This window comes from Botrytis fragariae (assembly GCF_013461495.1).
Source record: "Botrytis fragariae strain BVB16 chromosome Unknown tig00000255, whole genome shotgun sequence".
Lineage (NCBI taxonomy): Eukaryota > Fungi > Ascomycota > Leotiomycetes > Helotiales > Sclerotiniaceae > Botrytis > Botrytis fragariae.
In genome coordinates, this window is record NW_023501004.1 from 363,380 (window position 1) to 384,741 (window position 21,362).

General features: G+C 43.0%; 6 protein-coding genes across 6 annotated transcripts; 4 read left to right on the forward strand and 2 right to left on the reverse strand.

Moving 5' to 3' along the window:
• Positions 1 to 77: 77 nt before the first annotated feature.
• Positions 78 to 317, forward strand: Bfra_011888 (uncharacterized protein; the record flags this gene model as incomplete). The annotated part of the gene is made up of 2 exons (XM_037342214.1): positions 78 to 142; positions 164 to 317. The coding sequence occupies 2 exons, from the start codon at positions 78 to 80 to the stop codon at positions 315 to 317; spliced, it is 219 nt and encodes a 72-aa protein (XP_037187872.1).
• A 782-nt stretch (positions 318 to 1,099) lies between these two features.
• On the forward strand, positions 1,100 to 1,915 carry Bfra_011889ia (putative carboxylesterase protein; the record flags this gene model as incomplete). Its single annotated transcript, XM_037342215.1, has 4 exons — positions 1,100 to 1,180; positions 1,249 to 1,356; positions 1,419 to 1,647; positions 1,677 to 1,915. 4 exons carry the CDS (start codon positions 1,100 to 1,102, stop codon positions 1,913 to 1,915), a joined length of 657 nt encoding a protein of 218 aa, XP_037187873.1.
• A 4,948-nt stretch (positions 1,916 to 6,863) lies between these two features.
• Positions 6,864 to 9,496, reverse strand: Bfra_011890 (putative f-box wd-40 repeat-containing protein; the record flags this gene model as incomplete). The annotated part of the gene is made up of 2 exons (XM_037342216.1): positions 6,864 to 9,271; positions 9,367 to 9,496. 2 exons carry the CDS (start codon positions 9,494 to 9,496, stop codon positions 6,864 to 6,866), a joined length of 2,538 nt encoding a protein of 845 aa, XP_037187874.1.
• Positions 9,497 to 12,706: 3,210 nt separating this feature from the next.
• Bfra_011891 (putative cdc24 calponin protein) lies at positions 12,707 to 16,316 on the forward strand (the record flags this gene model as incomplete). Its single annotated transcript, XM_037342217.1, has 5 exons — positions 12,707 to 13,286; positions 13,334 to 13,368; positions 13,617 to 14,159; positions 14,207 to 14,720; positions 14,776 to 16,316. The coding sequence occupies 5 exons, from the start codon at positions 12,707 to 12,709 to the stop codon at positions 16,314 to 16,316; spliced, it is 3,213 nt and encodes a 1,070-aa protein (XP_037187875.1).
• Positions 16,317 to 17,031: 715 nt separating this feature from the next.
• Positions 17,032 to 17,463, reverse strand: Bfra_011892 (putative mitochondrial 37s ribosomal protein -t protein; the record flags this gene model as incomplete). The annotated part of the gene is made up of 3 exons (XM_037342218.1): positions 17,032 to 17,118; positions 17,195 to 17,274; positions 17,337 to 17,463. The coding sequence occupies 3 exons, from the start codon at positions 17,461 to 17,463 to the stop codon at positions 17,032 to 17,034; spliced, it is 294 nt and encodes a 97-aa protein (XP_037187876.1).
• A 469-nt stretch (positions 17,464 to 17,932) lies between these two features.
• On the forward strand, positions 17,933 to 20,766 carry Bfra_011893 (uncharacterized protein; the record flags this gene model as incomplete). Its single annotated transcript, XM_037342219.1, has 2 exons — positions 17,933 to 17,967; positions 18,030 to 20,766. 2 exons carry the CDS (start codon positions 17,933 to 17,935, stop codon positions 20,764 to 20,766), a joined length of 2,772 nt encoding a protein of 923 aa, XP_037187877.1.
• Between the last annotated feature and the right edge of the window lie 596 nt (positions 20,767 to 21,362).

Here is a 21,362-nt window from a genome sequence, read left to right on the forward strand (position 1 = left end):
GCAACTTCTGTTTTTAGGATTGAGTATTCAAGAGAAAAACCATTCTCCGCTAGTTCCTATGCATTGAATGCTTCTTGATGAAGGTGCGGACTGTGTATTCATCCATCCGTTTCTTCCAACCAACTCTTTACTTTTTACCATTGTAAGCATTTTCTCTTCCCAGTTTATACAATCGAAATTACTTCTTTCAAAAGTTGTATCGTATCAACGAATTTCTAATCAAATCTCAAGATATTCATCAACACAACATTCGCCCAGTTGCTCAGCTCAAATCCAATACCTATATTGCAAATCATCACACGTCTTGGCCGCGCTGATTTCTAACATTTGAATCTACCACCACGGCTATGTGCATCCATCGACGGAGCTGGTCCCATTCGTCATAATCTCCTGGAATCGGGCTGCAATGATGTTACACGGATGTATCAAACATATACTGGCTGGATTAGTCTGGCTTATGTTATAATCAGCTTCGGTGGAGGCTTTTTCATACTATGGCTCATGATAGGTATTCTGTGTGAGTGCGTATTTAATCGTAACTGCCTACGCGATAAGAGGTATGGAATTAGTTTGAATGTGACCGAAGGAGTAGGTCAGAAATTGAACGTTCGAAAAGACGTGATGACATCTCGGGATATGAACGAGGAAGAAAAAAGGCAAATTTCGTCAGTCGGGTGACTAGACGATAACGAGGATGAAATTAGGGAGAAAAGCTATGTTAGAATCATGGTGAATGAGTTCAGGAGTAAGACGTGGACAGATCCTGAATATTTGCTCATGAGCATCCAGAAATTGTGCATGTTTTGGTTTTATTCTATAATCACATGCGCCTTAATCTCGTTCATTGTATCTGAAGCTACAGATTGGTTACGTCGGAAAATTTGGAGTGTACAAACAATCGGTCGAGGACTGTAGATATAACAGGTTTCATGTAGTGTAACTAGCGTATTCAGTTAGTAATTAGTCTATATGGGTCACTTGAAAGTCCCAGATGAGCTCAGCCAACGTTCAACTTAACCAAGGAAACCCTGAACTTGTACCAAACTAGCATATATTTCCCTACTTTAATCTAATCTAATCTCGAACTGCCGGCATGACTATGTCAATGGTCCTTTCAACCTGCATAATTATTTGGAAGAGCTTAAAGTCCCTCAAACTTCTAGAATACCACAGTACACCGGTACAGCAAGAACTTTCATCTGAAATTTCCAAACTGTATTGACATGTCTAAATTACCTATGATTCCAGCCAGAAGGGATTCGATGCGCTGCTGAAGTTCTTGCAGCCGAAGCTTTTGAGGCTCTCAATGTCACAACTGTCGAAGAAGCTCGAGCACTTAAATATGAGACCATCATTGTGAACACTGAAGCTCAAGATTAACAAGTTAAGCCTGCACTTGATTGCTATGCCATCCCGAGAAATACATCGAGAAACTCCGGGACGGAGCCGGAAACCCCGTTCCATACATCACTGGAGCAAATTTAGATGAACACGGTGTATCCGACACCTTCACAACCACCACCGCCGATTATAAGGAGTATGTCGCCGGTAATTATGGCGATTATGCTAATGATTTTCTGAGTCTTTATCCTGCCGAAAACAATACTCAAGCGTCGCTCTCTGAAACTGCTCCTGTTCGTGACCAAAGTACTGTCTCTTGCTGGCAATGGATGAAGGATATACCAACTCTTCCGGTGGTGTCAATGGCTACACATATTTCTGGAACTACCATGCACTCGATATTGGAACTGCATCCCACGGTAGTGAGTTCGTTTACACATTGGGAAATCTCTGGGCTCAAACTGGTGTTAACTATACCGCTGAGGATTGTTATGTTTCCAATGTGTTGAGTAGTTACTGGGCCAACATCATCAAGACGACTGATCCAAACTCTGGAACCTGGAGACTCTTATAATAACGGCACTTTGCCTGCTACTTGGGAGCCTAACTCTTCTACAAAGAGAGAGAATTTCAAAGTTGGAGCTGAGTATGGTATGATTGTTGTTGCAGCATCGCTTGCTAAGTTTGGGGCTTTCCTCAAATGGTTTGCTGACACTCCAGCTATCTAAGCAGAATGCGATATGGACATCGAGGATCTCTCAGTTACCATAGGAGCTGTTGGCATTGAGATTGAGTTGAGAAAGGGTTGCAGTGCTCGTAAACCTTTTGCGCTGTACCACGTTTATGTAATGATTAAATTGTAGCAAATCCATTCACTTACTTTGATTGCTGCAAAAATCTTCGAGTGCAAGAGTTTTAATTTGCTAAAGTGATCAGAATAATTTCAACATCCAACCCTATTATTTGAGCCAGACCTATATACAGAATTCTATCACTCGGTATATAAATCTTTAACAACTTTTCATACCCAAGATCCTGTTTCAAGATTCATAAATCAAGATGGTTTGATTTGAGAGAATAGCCGAACAAGTTCCAAACTAAACCTAAAATGACATCTTACTGACCTCTTAACATCACTGCTATCCCAGATAATATCTGTTAATACTCTTAACAAGTATTTGTTGCACATCTATAAACTCAAATTACAAGGGGGATCCTAACAAGGCCCCCTAATAAGCGTCCAAAGAAAGACGATCTATTGCTAGCTCTGCATGTTACTCGATTGAATTACCGGATGTCATTCGCCCTAGCGATCTCACATCACACAACTCCGCCATCAACTCAAACCTAATTCTAACTTTTCATATAAAATCACAAACTAGCATGGGCCTTTCCCCAGATTAACTAACTCAAAGTTGTGGACAATACATAGCTTCATGGCTAGAAGAACCCATACAAGAAGACGCGATACAGGTCACCAGACCACGAGAATTTCAATCACTATACTCTCCACCATAACCAATTAGTCCAGCTACCTAGTCTCGAGCTCATTACTCCCAGATCACCATCATGAAATCCGTCCTGATCCAAAACTTTGACTTCCTGCAAAAGAGTTTCGTCAAAATCCCCTTTTGAACATCCAACATCTCATTTCCCCTATTAACTCCATTTCTCAATATCTGAGCCACTGAGAAAGCATCGAAGCCATTTGTCACAATGACGAAACGTCAAATCCCGATCTTTAACGACGAGAAGGATAGCATAATCTGCAACGAATATCTTGCAAAAGCCGAAGCCGAAGCTCAACTACAGTTCTCATCCGAAAAAGTCAAGATTGATTCAAATATCACAGTCCACACCAACGACTTCAATCCTGCCTCATCCCAAGTCATTCACTGCCGAAAAAAGTATGCTACATATATATCTTTTCTGAGCTTTCATCGCCATGGCTCCTTGTCTATTATTAAGTCTTCTCCCACATGAACCAGATAAAATGTCCACTATTCCTCATCTACCTCAAATTTCTCGCTAATCCATCAAGAAACAATTATTTACCATATCACGCCAAAATAAAACAAATCGTCATGATACTTCAACCGAGATCATCCATCAAACAATCACTCATTCCGAAAGCTGGAATTACAAGACCGAGTTTAATCCCCTTAGATATATACTCAGAAAATCTCAGTTTTCTCCCAGACAAATTGAATGGGGACATAATTATATCTTACCCTTAACACGATTCATCTTTTCAGGTGTTACATGGGAAGAATGGCACCTTGGCAGCTTTTTCTGTGCCGAATTAATGTTGAGTATGATATCTGTGCTCCTCGTTATTATTCACATATGACGATATCTTGAAGAGCGTAGATTGGATGACGGTGAAAGTATGGGCGTTGGAGGGACGATTGTATAGGTTGACATGTCGCAAAAGTGGTTTCTTCTCATAAATTTCATTTTACATGCTATCGTAATACAGTTGATGATGATGAATTCCATATGTGCAGTGTTACGGTATCCAAGGGCTATGGGTTATCAGTTTATCAGAACTCAGTATTAGATGTTGTCTCCAGTCAGAGAGTTGAGACTTTGGATTTCCATACAATTTTTCAAAATTTTGTTTTATCTTTTAGTCTCTTTTTTTAGACGACCATAACTAGGCTAGTCGGTATTCTTATTCTTCAGGAAAGGGAGAGGAGAATCTTTTACTCAGCATACGAGTGCACCCCCCCAAAGACCCTCTGACATCTAAATCCGGTAAGGGAATGATAACAATATTCTGAGTGATACCAGTCTTGGATCTCTCGAGAGATGGTGGAAGAAACGTGAAGTTCCAAAGTCTTGAAAACTATTGATGGAAATAGGAATCAGAGAACAGATATGGCATTTAATTATTTAGATATGCAGGAGTGCGATCAAGCGTCTGAGGCAGGTTCTTAAGGGGCCGAGGACGGGGGCTGAAGGTAGGGGGGGAGGAGGACTGGTATTCATGAGATTTAATATAAGTGGAATGATGATAAAGAATAGAGTATATGGAATTGGTTACGACTAAAATGAGGATATAGAGAAAGATGTGAATCATGTCATTCATAAGTTCCAGTGCAAAGAACTGTATATGGATTGTGAGGTATCAAAAGTCATGCAGAAAATATGTAAGTTTTGAAATGGAATAGAAGTATACTATATTCAAGGGGTTTATTGAAGTACCCAAATCCAAACAAATAGATCAAATCAACAGTAGCGTGGTCAAGCTCTTCCCTCTCCTCTGTCAAGTCCAAACTTCTACTACACCCTATCGAACATTCATTTCTCATATTCCGCCTCCCCCAGATGGGAACTATCTCCTTCTATGGACCCAAGAGAGGGATTGAAGTGTAATTTGGGCATGTTGATCAAAAAGTAGAACAGTTTACTTGCATAATAAATGCGAAACTGACTGAAGAGCACTCAGAAGACACGTCCTCAGACTACCTAGCTCCACATCACCTCCCAAGCCGAACGTAAGGAAATCCTCCAAAAGAAACCAATCAAGTCTTGAGCATCATATAAATTTATTTTCCAGTGAATCATACTGATACAACCAAGATTCCACGGAGAAATATCGTTTCTCACAATCCTTTCCGAAACCAAATCATCATTTATATTCATCGTCTTTCCTTCAATATCAGTCGGTAGAATTAGCCCTCTCTTAAATTTACTCCACCATTCCCCAACTTGATATCCACAGATAGCTATAAGAATCACCATCAAATTGACAGCGAATACAACTATCATCCAGCACTTAGCCACTGCATGCCAACCTTCCAAAGCTTGGTACAGCTACCTAGAATCCTCACATCCATATCTCGCATCGATCCCTGTACTTGAAGAAGCGTCCTCCGTCCGGAGAAGACCCACACATCCACACATGATTTTGCGCAACGCTGTACTATTCCTCGTCAGATTTCTCAAATCTAAAGAATTCAGATAGTTGAAGTTTTAGAAACCCCCAAACTCCTCTCCTTCTAAGGTACTCTCGTGAAATCAAGTGAGAATGCACCAAATCTGAGCGACTATATATTAGCACCAACTCTCCATCTACACACCCATCTATCCATCAACAGAAACTCAAGTAGAAAATGCAATCTTATACATCCATCTTTGCTCACCTACAAGAGTCAAAAACAACCAACCCATAGAAAACATCCAAACATCCAAACATCCAAACACACCAAAATACCCACCCGCAGTACCAACCCTCAACCCCAATCTCACCCACCAGACTGCCCTCCTTCAAAATCACCTAGGCCTCAACACCCAACTTATCAACACCGCCTCCAAGCCCCCCGCGCATCCTCAAAATCCCATCGAATAGCCTCTTCAAGACCCCCGCCCCCAAACCAGCGAACCACCCAACAAAAGTCGTCCAAACGAGCCATCTATCGATACCACACCTCAACCTCATCTCGATTCTCAATCCTCCCCGAAGCAAGTTCCTACTCCTAGCCCACTGTATCCGAATCTAGGGGACGAGAATTCTTTCCCCCAAGTTCGAGTTTAGCGATGAAATCTCGCGTCCCATCTTGTGCGCCGCGTTGGGAATCCTCAACCTCATTTTCATTTCCATTTTCATTTCGAATATATACACACACATATACAAATGCAAACCCTACTCCCCCACCTATCTGAATTCCAAACCATTGTCTACCCCAACACCCCACCACCTCACTAACCAAACAAATATCAGGTGCCAGATTTTGCAACGAGTTAACACCTAGATACCTAGAAATAGCCTTGAAGACTTAAAGTAGAGAATGGGTAAAGATTCGTATTATATCCCATTATATCAATATGAGAAAAGGAAGAAGAAAAAGAAAAAGAAAAAGAAAGAGAAGGAGAAGGAGAAAGGGAGATTATTCAATACCTACCTACCTACCTACCTACCTATCCGCCTACTCAAGCTCAAACTCAAGCTCAAACGCAAATTACTCGGTACCATACTGAGAAATAGGCATATAGATTCTGAGGGGATTGCTTTCTCAATTAACCATTCGAAATCAAAACCACTTGATAATTATTATTCACCTTGAAGTTTCAATCACATCATATTATCATGCTCTTTCAAGTTTCCACTGCACGGCATAGACCGAACAAACTCAAATACCGAAAAAGAAGAAAAAAATCCATTCTTATTCACCAACATAAGCTCGAGTATATAAAATGAAGATAGCATTGTCCAATACCGATAATATACATAACATGGTTTATATCCGGACAATTTAAGACACCCTACTCTATCACCCCATGATGAGCAGTCTCGTCACCCCCAATGCACACGCAAATCTCAATGCCCAACGTTAAATGCAACGCCTATTCCATAAAACTCAATGCCTCGTTAAAATTATCATCCATACATTATAGCCATTCACCTACCGCCTCCTATGAAACGCCCCGATCCAGTCCGTTCCCCATATGTATGCGTCCAAGCCTTCTGCGCCCCATTGACAATGCCATAATTGCACCCCAAGAGTGTTTTCTTTACACTACTCCATAGGAGCAAAGAATCGACTTGCTTCAATAATATCTTGATCACCATTTGCAAAATCCCACCCCACAATCGTGGGCGTTTGACTACAGCAAATGATTCTGCGAGCATCAAATTGAAGTTTAAATACACGAGCATGCTGTGGATGTGGATTTTGTATTGGGTGATGAGCAGGACCACCTAGAGTTACTCCAACATTGGACATTCCCGAAAGATTTGGTACCGATGGTACTGCAGTCGTGAATGCATCGTTTTGTAACGAAGCGTACAAACCACGTGTATCGTAGCCTTTTGCTTGTAAAGCTGCAATGAGGACTTGACTCATCAAGTTTCTTGTGTGCTCTGGTGAGCGAGCGATGGCAATTCTCAAATATTCATTATTCAATAATTCTGGGTGCTTATTGAGTGTTTCAAGTAGGCCGTTTGCACCAGAAGCGATCGCGCTGTTAATCTGAATTTCTGGAGCAAGGTTTGCCATATCAGGCAACGGGACCTCATTATTTGATGAGCCAGACACCGTTGAAGTGGCCCTCATTAGCCATGCTGGGTTCGTGTTGGGTTTTCGAGGTGTTCTGGCCCACATTCTAATTGCAGCCCGGGACCCTTCTTCTTGTCGAAGGGTGTGTTGAGGCTTCCAGACACCTTCTTTATCCCTCCGCCATATATGAATCGACTCATCGTAAGATCCAGAGACGATACGGCTGTACTTACAGCCTCCTCCGCCTGGTGGTAACTTAGCTCCAAAAGCAGTGATATCTTCTGGTCTTGAGGACCCAGCATTCTTTAGACGGCTTGATTGATAAGTTTGATCGACGATCCCACCATTCACAGCCTTGAAATATTCCCTGTCAATTCTCTTTGCATCCTCTCTTTCTTCTTCTGCACTGTATGGCAAATCGCCAAATCCGGCTTGAACAGTTCTCACTAGGTTGGTATGACCTCTGAGGCTGGCTACTTCGAGACCGGATTCTCTGTCGAAGACTTTGACCTCATTATCACTGCTCCCACTCACTATCCGACGCCCATCGTATTGAACACATGCAATTCCCTTGCTGTGCCCAATCAGAGTTCGAGTGCAAGTGTTCTTTCTCCAGTTCCAGATTTTTACAGTTCGATCACCTGAAGCAGACACAACTTCATCGCCCAATACTTGAACGGCATTGACGGCCGCTCCATGACCCTTTAGCTTGCTAATATTTGTATATGGTGGTATAATTCTCCATCCTACAGGGTTGTTTTCGAAACCAAGGTTTTGTATTTGAATCGAAGCTGTATCATTCATGAGACTTTGCTCGCTGATAGATCGTCGATTAAACACTTTGATGGTCTTGTCTTTCGAACAGGTGACCAGAACATTTTTGTCAAATTTGACATTCAAGACCGATTCTCTATGTGCTGATTTTAATCGCTGTATTACCTTACCCGTCGAAAATCGCCAAATAATGACAGTAGCATCACTGCTACCAGAAACAATTATATCCTCTTCAGGATCTGGATCGAACTGAAGACAGAGTACAGATCCCTCATGTTCTGCCAACGGGGGAAGAGCAAGACGTCTTGTGTCTAAGTTCCAGATCCGTATAGTTTTATCACGACTACCACTGACTAGATAATTTTGAGTGTGCTGAATGGTGTAGATACATTCTGTGTGACCTTCCTCCGGATAATGAGGGTGTGGTAGTTGAAAGTTGGTAAATTTGCCAGCTTCCCAGTTCGCTTCTAGGCGTCTTCTCTGTGTATAGAGATAATGCCAATTGAGTTTCTCTTCTCCACTACTTCGATCCACAATCGCCAATACATGTCCTTGTCTAGGAGGGGAAACTCCCTTTCCTTTCCATTGGGCGACACCCCCATCTATGCTAGAAAATGATGTCCGGTCCTTATCACTATCCGCAGATAGTATTGGTGCATCCATCATGATTGAGTCTTCAGCAAGGGGACTTTGTCTCATGTCCCTTGTGCTTGCCGGACCAAATATTGACGTCTGTTTCACCATATTCGATTCTCGATTATCATCATCGCCATCCGGGTTTGGTAATATCTGCTGTATGTTGCCTCTCGTTCTGCGCTCAACCGAAGGATTAAGCTCGAAGCTATTCCTTGGACTCCACCGTCGTGATTGTCCGCTGGGGAACTCGAACTTGATGACTTCCGAGTGAATAACTCTAAACCCATCTCGTATATACAATTGCTCCCATAATTTTCGATCGAAGCATAACATTTGCCAATGTCGCGAGGCGCGGGCGGTTCGAATTAGTGACACTGGATCAAGGAAGCCGAGAATCCTCAAACATATCTCTGAGGGTAAGTGGAGGGAGAAATCCATCTTGAGCCGTGGTTTAAGTCGTCCAACTATATCCCACACTTCTGATGTTGGCAATTTGCTCATGATATCTAAAATGCATTCTGGAAAGGGTTAGTTGTGGGGGACAAAAAGTATCGAGAATCCCATGAGAAAGTAGAAATAAGTTGATCAGAATGATGATGCGATTGTTCCTTACCTGCGCGATCTTCAGTAGACATCTCTGCAAGCCATGAAGGCAACTCCTCGAATTTTGGTTGATTGACAACGGTCAAGGGATGTTCGCTATACCCTTCATCAAGAGGAGACCTCCGAAGAGAGTTGGACATGATGGAGTGACTTGGAACCTAGGAACCGGGGAATCTGGGAACCTCAGACGTTGTAATGATGCTTTGGTATATTGGACTTCAAAACTTTTGAACATATATTAAGAGTGAACTCGACAGAGTGTGAGTGTGAGCCTCTGATCAAATCATGTCATATATGACTTTATTTTCAAATCAAAAGATGTCGTAGTCATTACCTATGTTTTTTTTTGTTTACAGTCGAGATGTTGATTGTACGCTGTATGCACATTGGGTTCCGGCACGGATCACACACAGACTGAGATAGCATAAGAACAGTACCTGGTAGATGTGTAATAAAATACGCTAAAGCAACAAGGCTGGAGAAGTTCAACACTACGCGGAGTCAAGACTCAATCAAGGAAGGGCTTTGCCATGTTTGCTTTTCTTTCTTTCCGTAAAAGGAAATCCTCACTACCTGCTCAGGGACCGACTATTTTACAAGCTTAGATTGATACTCGAACGATACCAAAATAGCAGCTGGAGTGCGGAGTATTTGATTTCTGGGCAAGATTTATAAGATTTATAAGATTTACACGATTTGTATAATTCATAATATGAGGATGAATTTCGTCACAAGCATTTTGGTAATGATTCGAAATAAAAGCTTCAAAAAACATACCTACCTACAGCTTTATATACCTGGGTACATGGCTGTATGATACTCACCAAGTAGTCGTCGTTGATCAATTTCCCAGTCAGTCTCTTATTTATATGTACTAGGTGTGGTAGATCTCTATTGAGTATTCGAAAAGAGATCTGAAGGCAAGAGTCTCGACGGAATCGGGATACTTGGTCATACTTTAAGTTTTGTATATGCTTACTAGATAGTCTGGACTCGATAGTCTGGACTAGGACCAAGTGTATGAATGATGTGTGTCGGAGTCAGTTTCGGTCAAATAGATGACCAGATGGAGGGACGAATGATGATGAGTGACCTTTACTGATGGGGAAGCTGTGAGGCAAGAAAAGAGAAGGAATGAAGGATCGATCTTACCCCGGAGATGGTATACTTAGAGTTCGGAGTCTACCTACCTATGTACCTAGCTAGCCAGATGATACTCACCGGTAGACATACTCGGATTCCGGGTTTACCCCTTTGGTCATCAAGTGATACGAAGTAAAGAGAGAGAGGTGAGATACATATCGAGGGAAGATGGAAGATGGAAGATGGAAGATGGCAAAGGGCAAAGGGCAAAGGGCAAAGGGCAAAGGAAAACCGGAGAGAAAAATGATCGAGAGAAGCCTTTTCGGGAGAGTACATACACTATTGAAAGGTTAAAGGATAATAACAGGAAGATTTTGGCGATTTCCAGGACTCAGTTTATTAGTTGATCGACTACACGGAGTATGCACGTAAGATATTACAATTTACCAACATTAACCTTACTAGGGATTCCTCTAGTCTGCCTTGGAAGCGTTGTACAACGAAAGCAAATATTTGAATTTTGCATCGCCTTTGAGCACTCGGCCGAAATAGAGTTGAGGCATTCATTCCTAGCAACGGTAACGGCGTCGCTAGAAATTGCTGTACGGAGTGCTAGGTATGTGTTGCAAATCGCCTCTTTCCCATCGCACCGGTCTGGGTTACGTACATCTAGGAAAGAAGATATCGCCGAAATCGTTCAACCGATACCCAATGGAGTACCGGTACGGATATCAATGTTTTCACATGGAGGAGAAGGAATCGTCATATGTTCTATTCACTTTACCTAGGTAGCTATGAAACTTTATCTGATGATCAAATGCAATGCCAGGTAAGCTGTGAAAACTTTCCTTTCGAGTTAAAGCATTGCCTAGGTATGTATGTTTGAGATTCTATTGAATGACCGACAGTACAAATTTAAATTTAGATTCGACAAGGCAGAAGGCAGGGAAGGAAGGAGGCTCAATTAAGATGATGTGATAGGAGAGGGGAACCATATGATTGTATGTAATATGTAATAGGCAATTGATCGGTATTTTGGATATTAGATTTATGAATTGCAAGATCTTCATGGTAATGTGTATATACATCGGAAAGGATGAGTTCTCTCTGTTTGGAAGTAAACAAACAGCACAATAGGTCTTGAGGCGTGTGAGGAGGAAGATGAAATGATATCCAGTTTCAGAAGATACCTGTATACTATATATATACTAGATACCAGATACCAGATACCAGATACCAGGTCGGTAGGTAATATAATGTGCATGTTTCCTTTCAACATCAATAACATCAATGCCATTCTCGCCGTTATCTGATTGATGTTGGCGGTTCGTGACCAACAATCAAATCCAACAAACACCTACTTGCCGCTGGTCCCTACGAGGGAATGAAGGACTGGGAAATGAACATTACCACTATCGACAATCGCCTGCAACTTAAACAATCCCATTTCCTCTAAGTTCCAAGCCGTTTTCTAGATCTTGAAATCTTCCTTCCATTAACCCTTCTCGAGCCCTTCCATTTCCTTATCCATCTCTTGCCAAAAACTCTCTTATTTATTATTATGGTTTAAGCACCTTAGCGCATAACTTAATCCATGGCGAAGCAACACTCCTGAGACAAGATTCAAATCAAACACGACCCTCCCCCCTTCTCTTCCCTCTCTTACACACCCATACAACCCAATCCGAATCCACTTCCACACGACTTTCATACATACATACGTCCTTCATTAGACCCAGACTCCTTCAAAACCTTTACTACCACCCAGCAACCCCCCCAAGATCGAAAAGAAAATATATGCAAAAAAAGGAGGAAAAGAATACATGGTACATGATACATGATACATGATTCACGATTCCACGACTCACGATACACCATTCACATTTTCACAGACACAAATCAAGCAGAACGGTACAAAGCAGTTACTAAGCTCTCTTGTATACATTGTTGACCCGCAATCAAATGTATTCAAATCAACAAACTTGAAATCCGTCCATCCACAATCCCAAATTTATCCACTTCCCCACCGAAACAACCCTCCAACGAAAACGTATTGCGAAAGAAGACCACCAGGACCACACACCGTAGCACTCGACTCGAGCAGACCACCTCCCCCCATCCACCTGCCACCTGCAGTTCAACCCGGTTACAACTTACATTGTCCAATATACATTTTATTCTTCCCCTTAAAGCGGAAAAGCGGGATATTTTTAAAACAACTTATCACAATTTAATTCATCGTCAATCATTTGGACCATTCAACTTTCATGTCATCTGGCGGTGTTGCCATTCGTGTGGCTCAGTCTCAATCTCATGGACCTCTTTTGAGAACGAATACAGCGCCTGTATTCAACAATAGGAGCGCCGAGGGCAACGGATCCGGCTTGAGTCAAACAATGAGCCATAATTCACGATCGTCGCAGCTCACGGGCTCGACTGCCTTTACGACTTCCTCTACGACTTCATTAAATTCTTTATCTACTTCTGCGACACTGGTTCCAGCCCCGCTGGCGATGCCAGTACAAGGCGGAAATGTAATCGCGACAAACAATATCATCAACCAAAGAGCCGACGCCTCGAGATCATTATATCAAATTTGCGTCAATTTACGACAGCGACTAGCACAAGTTCCTGGATTTAACGGTCATTTCGTTGATTCAGACGATGAAGATGAAGCCGAGGAGGATATGGACCCTGTGTCCTCACTTTGGCGATGTCTGCGAAAGGGAACTCCATTAGTAACGCTCTACAATACCCTACAACCAGCAGAGCCTCTGCCATTACCCGACAACAAGATGGCCGAACCAAAGAAGTCTAAGATGGCAGCGTTCAAGTTTGTTGAGGCTTGTATGAAGGATTTGCAAATACCCCGGGTGATGTTTTTGCTCTATCAGATCTTTTTGGTGATGACACGACTGGTTTCGTGAAGGTACGTCTATTTCTATTGTGCTTTTGTACGCGGGCGTTCTATGACTTTTAGTGAGGAGCGCGGCACATGCTATCTTCACATGAATCAAAGGATGTACCAAGGGACAAATTGAGGGGTGAAGTCTGGAGACAGTCTACGTCCCCTTCTAGAGCTCAAGTGAACCTGCGACAATTCGCGCTTTTTGTTATTTCAATCACAACTTTTTGGAATCAGTAATCATGAGATCCCACACTTACCACTTTGCGCAGGTCACCCAAGTTATCAATATCGTCCTTGATGAGGCGGAACAGCGTGGCCTGCTTCTCACATCTCAAGCCGAGGATACCAACGAGTCTGCTACTGCGCCTGGCTCTAAGATGAGTTATAGGCAGCATGTAGTTCGAGAATTAGTCGACACGGAACGCAAATACGTCCAAGATTTGGAGAACCTGCACGAACTCAAGAAGACAATCGAACAAAAGGGTGTTATTGCGGGCGATGTCGTACACGATATATTTCTTAACATCAATGCGATCCTCGACTTTCAACGCAGATTTCTCATCAAAATTGAGACCACAAATTCTCAACCAGTAGACAAACAAGAATGGGGACTACCCTTCAGGAACTATGAGGAGGCATTTGGCATATACCAACCATTTATTGCGAATCAGCGAAAAGCTGCAACAATAGCGAAGGATAACTTTGACAAAATTACTATGGCAGATCACCCTGTCGTCGTGGATTTCAATACTTTGGATGGATTCCTCCTAAAACCCATGCAACGTTTGGTAAAATATCCTCTATTACTAAAGGTATGCGATCATCTACACTATGAAAGTACCCGATGCTAAATGAATAGGATCTCCGGGACAAAACAAATGCTAGTGATGAGGCAAAAGAAGATCTTACTCTTGGTATCGAAGCATCTAATCGTGTGCTCCATCAGGCAAATGCAGCAGTTGATAGGGAACTCAGAGGTGAAGCTTTATTGGATCTTTGCGGCCGTGTCGACGACTGGAAGAATCATAGAGTCGATCATTTTGGTGACCTAATTTTGCATGGCCATTTCCCTGTAGTTACTGGCAAGAGTGACGTTCAGAAAGAGGTGCATTTCCCTCTTTCCCCCAGACAAAATTCGGCAAAAACTTACGAACCTGAACAGTATACTATATATCTATTTGAACGTATTCTTCTATGTTGCAAGGAAGTCAATCCGAACAAATCTAAAGATAAACTCATGGGGAATCAAAAAGATAAGAAGGATCGAAAGGATAAGAACAAGATTAAAGAAAAGGACAAGAACGCTAAATTGCAGCTAAAGGGTCGAATTTTCATGACTAATGTGACGGATGTAGTATCATCTGCTAAGCCAGGTATGAGATTATTCTCTTTCCACGTATCAAGATTCTTTCACTGACAATTTACCAGGTTCTTACACAGTTCAGATATACTGGAAGGGAGATCCAGGAGTTGAGAATTTCATCATTAGATTTTCCAACGAAGAGACCATGAAAAAGTGGTATGAAGGTGTCGACAAACAAAAGAAAGAACATGCCAATATTGGAGCGCAGACAAGCACTAGTCCCGATACAGCACTAAGGAACTTTGAATGGGCGCGTGATCAAATTGCATCAATGCCTAATCCTTACGCTCAACAAGAGGATGAGGATGAAGAGGAAGACTACAGTGGTACCACTGCATATGGATCTCCACCAAACTCTGGAATGCCTCCAAATTTTGGAATGCCTCCAAACGCTAGCATGGCTCGAAATTCGTCTAATAATAGCCTGCGCTCAAGATCCTCAACCACAGAGAATCCATCTTTAGCTGGTATTGCACGAGCACTACCGCCACGTTTCCCAGTTGGCATGAATATAGCTCCACCTCTCAGTTTACAGACTCAAATTTCTGGCTCACTCCCATCCCCGGGTCAAAAATTGTTAGATTCGTACTTCTCGCCTATAGGAGAGTCACCTGCACCCTCTGCACGAACTAGTACATCTTCTACAATGTTTCAATTTCCACGCCAGCCAACACCCCAGGGCCAGGGCTCTTGGGATGATAACAATCGTTACACCGCACCTGCAATTGTTCGTGTACCGTCAAGAGATAACCCCGGTTCAGTCAGCGGTCCCTCTTATCAGATGAATGGCCGAACGCCACAGAGACCATCACTTCCTGCCATGGCTACATCATCACAGGCTGCCGCTGCCGCTGCACAACAGCGAAGTCGCTCATATAGCACTCCTGACATTAATGCTCAGCAAGGTGTTCGTCGTCTACCAAATGGAGCTCTGAGCACCCCGCAAGGACAAGTTCCCGCCGTTCCTGGCATCCCTGCACATCTACATCCAGCTTATGATGCTGGTGTTCCCAGATCCCAAAACAACTCACCAAATGGATTGCCAGTAAGGACCAACACCCAATCGCCTGGTGTTCAGAGAGAACGTCAACTGCACCAGCAGCACCCGTCGCAGCACGCTAATGAATTACAGTACTCTAATGGTTCACAAAGCCTGGGCGTGTCACAGCCTAATTATACTCGCAGCAACACTACTCAAATACCAACAACTGCGCTCGATAGCCGGCTGCCACCATCGCTGATAAGTGGTAATAGTGGAATGTCACTCTCGCCAGAAGGTGACATGCTGTTACCTACACAGCTCAAAGTCAAGGTCAATTGTGACGGTAACTACGTTACATTAGTAGTGGCTTTCAACATCACATATCAATCTCTTACTGATCGTATTGATGCTAAGGTTGGAAGATTCTCAACCAACGCAATTGCTCGAGGGACCATGAGATTACGATATCGTGATGAAGATGGTGATTTTGTTACTATTGAATCCGATGATGACATTCAAATTGCATTTCAGGAATGGAGCGAGGCTCAAAAGTCACAATACCATAATACAGGGCAACTTGGAGAAATTGAGTTATTTTGTTTAAGCATTGACGGCGAGCGTTGAGGGGAGTTTTGATAGCGGTATGATGACTCTCGCGGGATGGAAGCACTGATGGATATGAATTTTCATGGTTTATCTTGATATATCAACATTAACATTCATGGATGGGAGGGTTATGATTACAACGTTGCGATGATGATAAAGGAAGTCTCGGCGTGGGTACATGAAGTCGGTTTATTGCTTCTTGCACAAAGGTGTTATTTGGCGCTGGCGTAATTTGTGAATGGCGCCTATGCATTGGTGAAGGACGATGGGAGAGGGCGCATTTATTGCCTTCACAGAGCATATAGCGAAAGATTAGTTTATGAAACAAGAGCCTCACAGCTAGGGGAGAGATATACCATGGTGCGGTGGGAATGAATTAGTAGGATGACATAGAAATACCACATCTTTGATACCATCTTACAACTACCTTTCCACTTCAAATATTTTCTGGTGATACATCTTGAATCTCAAATAACATTTTCCTTCCCTTGCGCCATGATTGCTCCCAGAATGTGCATCGACCCATTGTCATGCTTGATATTTACAAGTACATAGTACCTAGGCACGTCTACCTTCATACCCCGTTCCCACATAATTGCGTGCTGCTTGGAATTGTATGTTCATTCTATGAGACCATCATACATGCATTCTCCTATACATGCCTCTTATGATCATTTTCCTGATGTGAATACATCATGCCTTCAACACCACATTGTAAAAATCTTTAATCCGTTCATTTCTTCTTGCGCGGTCCAACAATTTTAGGATACATCCGTGAAAGATGGTAATTGATTGTGTTCTTCTTCTGGGCTGCGGCTTTCTGCATGCGAATTGTATTAGTATCCCGCCAGAATGCTTTTGCAGGCTTTTAGGGAATGGAGGGAGGGGGTACATACAGGCGCATCCATACAGGTTCTCAATTGTGTTTCTAAGGCCTGGCATCCAGCTACGTTATACCCGGAAGATGCCCAGCATGCTACAAATAGAATATCAGTATCTGCGACCCGAGAATTGGTGATTGGGAGGAGGTGGTCGTACTGAGAACTGAAGTCATAATGGCCAAGCATGGATTTGAATCAGTCTGATTTGGCCTCCTTACTCTCAATTTTGGCAGTGGAGGTAACCTCATGGGTACCTTGGCGGTACTGGCTCCTTTGGGTGGCATGCTGAATTTAAATACACTGGTTGTGTATACCTAGTATGTAAAGAAAGTGTGAGGGGCAAACGGATTCAATCAATCAATCCCACTTGGAGATTCAGATGTCAAATTCACGGTGCTTCTGAATAATTTAGACGCTAGTATGTCTTTGGATTTAGTGGGGAGGGCTTCTAAGGTCACATGTGGGTCCAGGTTTGTTTACATCTGTTCGAGAAGCCAATCAGCATGGACCATGATGGAGGTCTTTTTGATTTATGAAAACACAAGTTAAAGGACCTTCTACGGCTTGGTAGTTGGGAGACATGACATTAAAGAACAAACATTCTTAAAATTCAATAATTTGTGAATATTGGTCCTGGACTCTTCTTGTATTGTTTCATTTGTCACAGAGAGATATTCGATTACGACATACAACATACAGCATACAGCCAACGATCGTGTGACAGTGAATGCGCGTCCGAAGAGGGTATTCAATATGGAGGCTACATCATTTGAGACAGGAGAGAATTGGTGAGCGCGTCTTTCTTGTCTCCTCACACAATTCCATGAAGGCGCGAACTAATACAGAGAAGGGAAATTTACAAAGACGCATTTGAACCACAGCCCTCGGGAAAAATATTAAAAGCCTGGGAACGAGCACCCGTCACCTCACACGCCCCGCGTTTACACGGCCAGAAAATATGGAAAAAGAGAGGTGGGCTACGCGGTGGGCAAGAGAACAAGGAGAATTATCATGAGGCGTTTATGGAGCTAGAGAAAGAGGGCGCGGGAGCGAGAAAAAAGGCAAGGGTGGTAGGAATCAAAGAGGATATTTCGAGAGCGAAGTGGCTTGAGGGAAAAGATGAGAGGGAGACATGGGATGAAAACCTGATGATGGGCAGTGCTAGTCCGAAGAAGAATGCATTAGGTACTCCTAATAAATTACAGGTGGTACCCAGGAAGAGAACGAATGCGAATTTGGTTATCACGCCTAGGAAATCGTCGAGGCAGACGGTGTTGGGTGAGAAGGGTCAAGCTTTGAATATGGAGCTGTCGCTCTCTCCAGTGAAGGATAAGGAGGTGAATAGTAGCCCGATTAGGAAGAGAAAGATAGCGAGGAAGAGCATGACAAAGTCGATGATGCCAGTGGAGAATTTCCAAAAGCTTGATGAGGAGAAGCATCACAGGCGACACACTTCTTTAGTATTCGATTTCGAAATGGCTACTGGGGAGAAGGAAATGGAACCGATACAAGGATTGGAGAAATCGCCTAAGAAAACATCGAAGAGACAAAGCCTTCGAAGATCAATGCGTGGAAGAGTTTCAGAGCCGGTTCAGGTGCTTGAGAAGGCCCTGACGAAAGATGACAAGAAACGAACCTCACATGTTGGACTCAATTTTGCTTCTCTAGAAGAAGGAACCGTTGGAAGTCAAGCGGGCGCTATAGAGGTAGACCACAAACAAAATGCATCCTCCAAAAAAGACAAGTCTCAAGGCACAGCACATAGCTCAATCCCAGGATCAATCAAGGAGCAGGATATATTACCTACCCCTCCCCAAATCAAACCTTTTCATGCGAAACCAGAGAGCGCACAAGCCCAGATCGAGGAAATTTCTACCCAAAAGACTACTAGAGGCGCCAAGCAAAAGAGAACAAGCTCACGTCGAAGCACACGTTCAAGTGATCGACTGGAGCTTGAGTCAGCCATTAAAAAGCCTCTTCCTGTGGAGAATATAGAAGTCATCACTTCAACCACTCGTGCGACTGATAGTCAAGATTCCGCGCCCTTGGAGCCGTCACAAAACACTGATGATATTCTGAGATCCACACCAACTCCCGCACCAGATCTCAATCTTCAGGATACAGTTCAAGATGCTGCGGCTGAAGAGATGGTTGAATGCCAAGAAGAGTTAAGCAATGCTGAAGTGCCAATTTCCGTCAAAGAAATAAATCACATCGTTGAAGAACTTCTTGAGCAGTCCGTCACCTCTAACGACAATTCAAGAAGTATTGAGTCACAAGCGCCCAACAACGATTCATCAGATGAATTACCGGCTAATATTTATCGACAACAAGCTTTCAGCAACATTGAAGACATCAAACCAGCCAATGAGAGCCGCACGACTCACGTGGCTCCATTAGAAGAAGGAACTCCCGATGACGAAGATATGGATGATTCCATGTCGGATCTTCCTGAAGTATTAATTGAACCTACTGACAATGTTGCCAATCCTGAACTGTCTGGTTCGGATGAATCATTTAATAACAATACCAACGAAATGCAGATTGCCACAGAATCTGAACCTATCGATGATCATGAGTCTTTTGATTTGATGCCTGTCAATAGTCTACACACCGATAACCAGTCTGATGAATCTAATCACGGTTTCACACCAGCTGAATCCACGGCGGCATTTGCCACAACGTCTGAAGCTGACGACACTTTCTCGATAAATGCTACCTCATTCGAAAACGATGATACAGATATACTTCGCCAATTCCTTACCAGAGTCAAGGCAGATAAAGCTGCAAAGGCTGCAGCGCCCGCTCCCAAAAAAAGAAAATCATTGCCACATTCACCTCTTCGAATTCCATTGGGAGATATTATGAATGCAGAAGCATCATCACCAGTTCAGACGCCAAGAGATGACTTTGACCTTAGCGTTCCAGAAACAGCATCACCTTCGCGCAAGAGTCGTGCCACAACTCCACCATCTACAGAGGAAGTAGAGGCAGAAGCTAGGTCTATCAGACGTAGTGGAAGAACTCGTCCGCCTGTCCTTAAAATTCCTCTGCCAGCACCCAGTTCCATTCCAGTTCGAAGGCTTGGTGGACAGGACGATACGACCGTTACTCTCAAGCAAAGTGTTGAAAAGGAATTGGCCGCTTTAACTCGTGTCAACACTAGGAAGAATAAAGCGGGTGCTGTTTTTCCAGAAGTACTTCTAGCGAGAAAAGCGGATGCAAAAGAAAATCCTGCCAAGAGGCAAAAAGAGTTAAAGGAGATGTTTGAAGAGAAACTCAGGAGAGAAAAGAAAGCTAAAGGCAAACCGAAGAAGTCAGTGGTATGGGCGGAAGAAATTGCTCAGTATCAAACTTTGGAGAGGAAAGAAAGGAAGACGATGGAGAGTAGAAAGGTTAATAAGAGTGGCGAGAGGATTGTAGATGAAAGTAAAACTGAGGAAAAGGGGAAAGTCGCAGAAGCGAAGGACAAGAAGGGGAGAGTCAAGACGCATACAAGTTCTAGTTCAAGACCGAGCAAGATCGCCACTGGTATCCCTACTGCTAGTGGTACGCCAGCTAAGAAGAAGAGAGTGGTAAAGTCGTAGTGTGGGGACAGAGGAAAGGGGCTTTGTAGATGATGGATAGATGGGATTGTGTATGTTTGTATATGATGCTAGCTAGATAGGTGTTTTGGTGGATAGGATAGGGGATGGAGTTTGGAGCTTGAAGCTTGAGATTGTTTTGCAGCGTTATATGCATTTTGTGGAGTGAGGGAAGTGGCGTGCATTTGTTTTTCATTATACCTAGGGGTGCGTTGTTCAGTGGAGGTCTTTGGTCACTTTTTTTGTTTCTTACGATGAATCAATAAATGAATGATGATGGTTTAATCGTATTTTGGGGGATTGCATGTGTTTGTGTGATGTTGTATATAGGTAGTGTTTGATATGTGTTATATCTAGTAATTAAGGAGTGAGAGGAGTAGCGAAATGGGAATCTGGCGCCCATTTAATGAAGAGGGAAATCATCGATCATATCTTGTCATCTTGTAGAGATAAATAATGTGTGAGATCTGTGGGAGGAAGGATTAATTTGGTTCTACACATTGATTGATGATTTGGACATTAGGTAGATGCTAGATAGGCATTACTTTCTAGATTTGAGATAAGATGAGCTTTTGATCTTGGAGGAGGGAGTCTTGTCT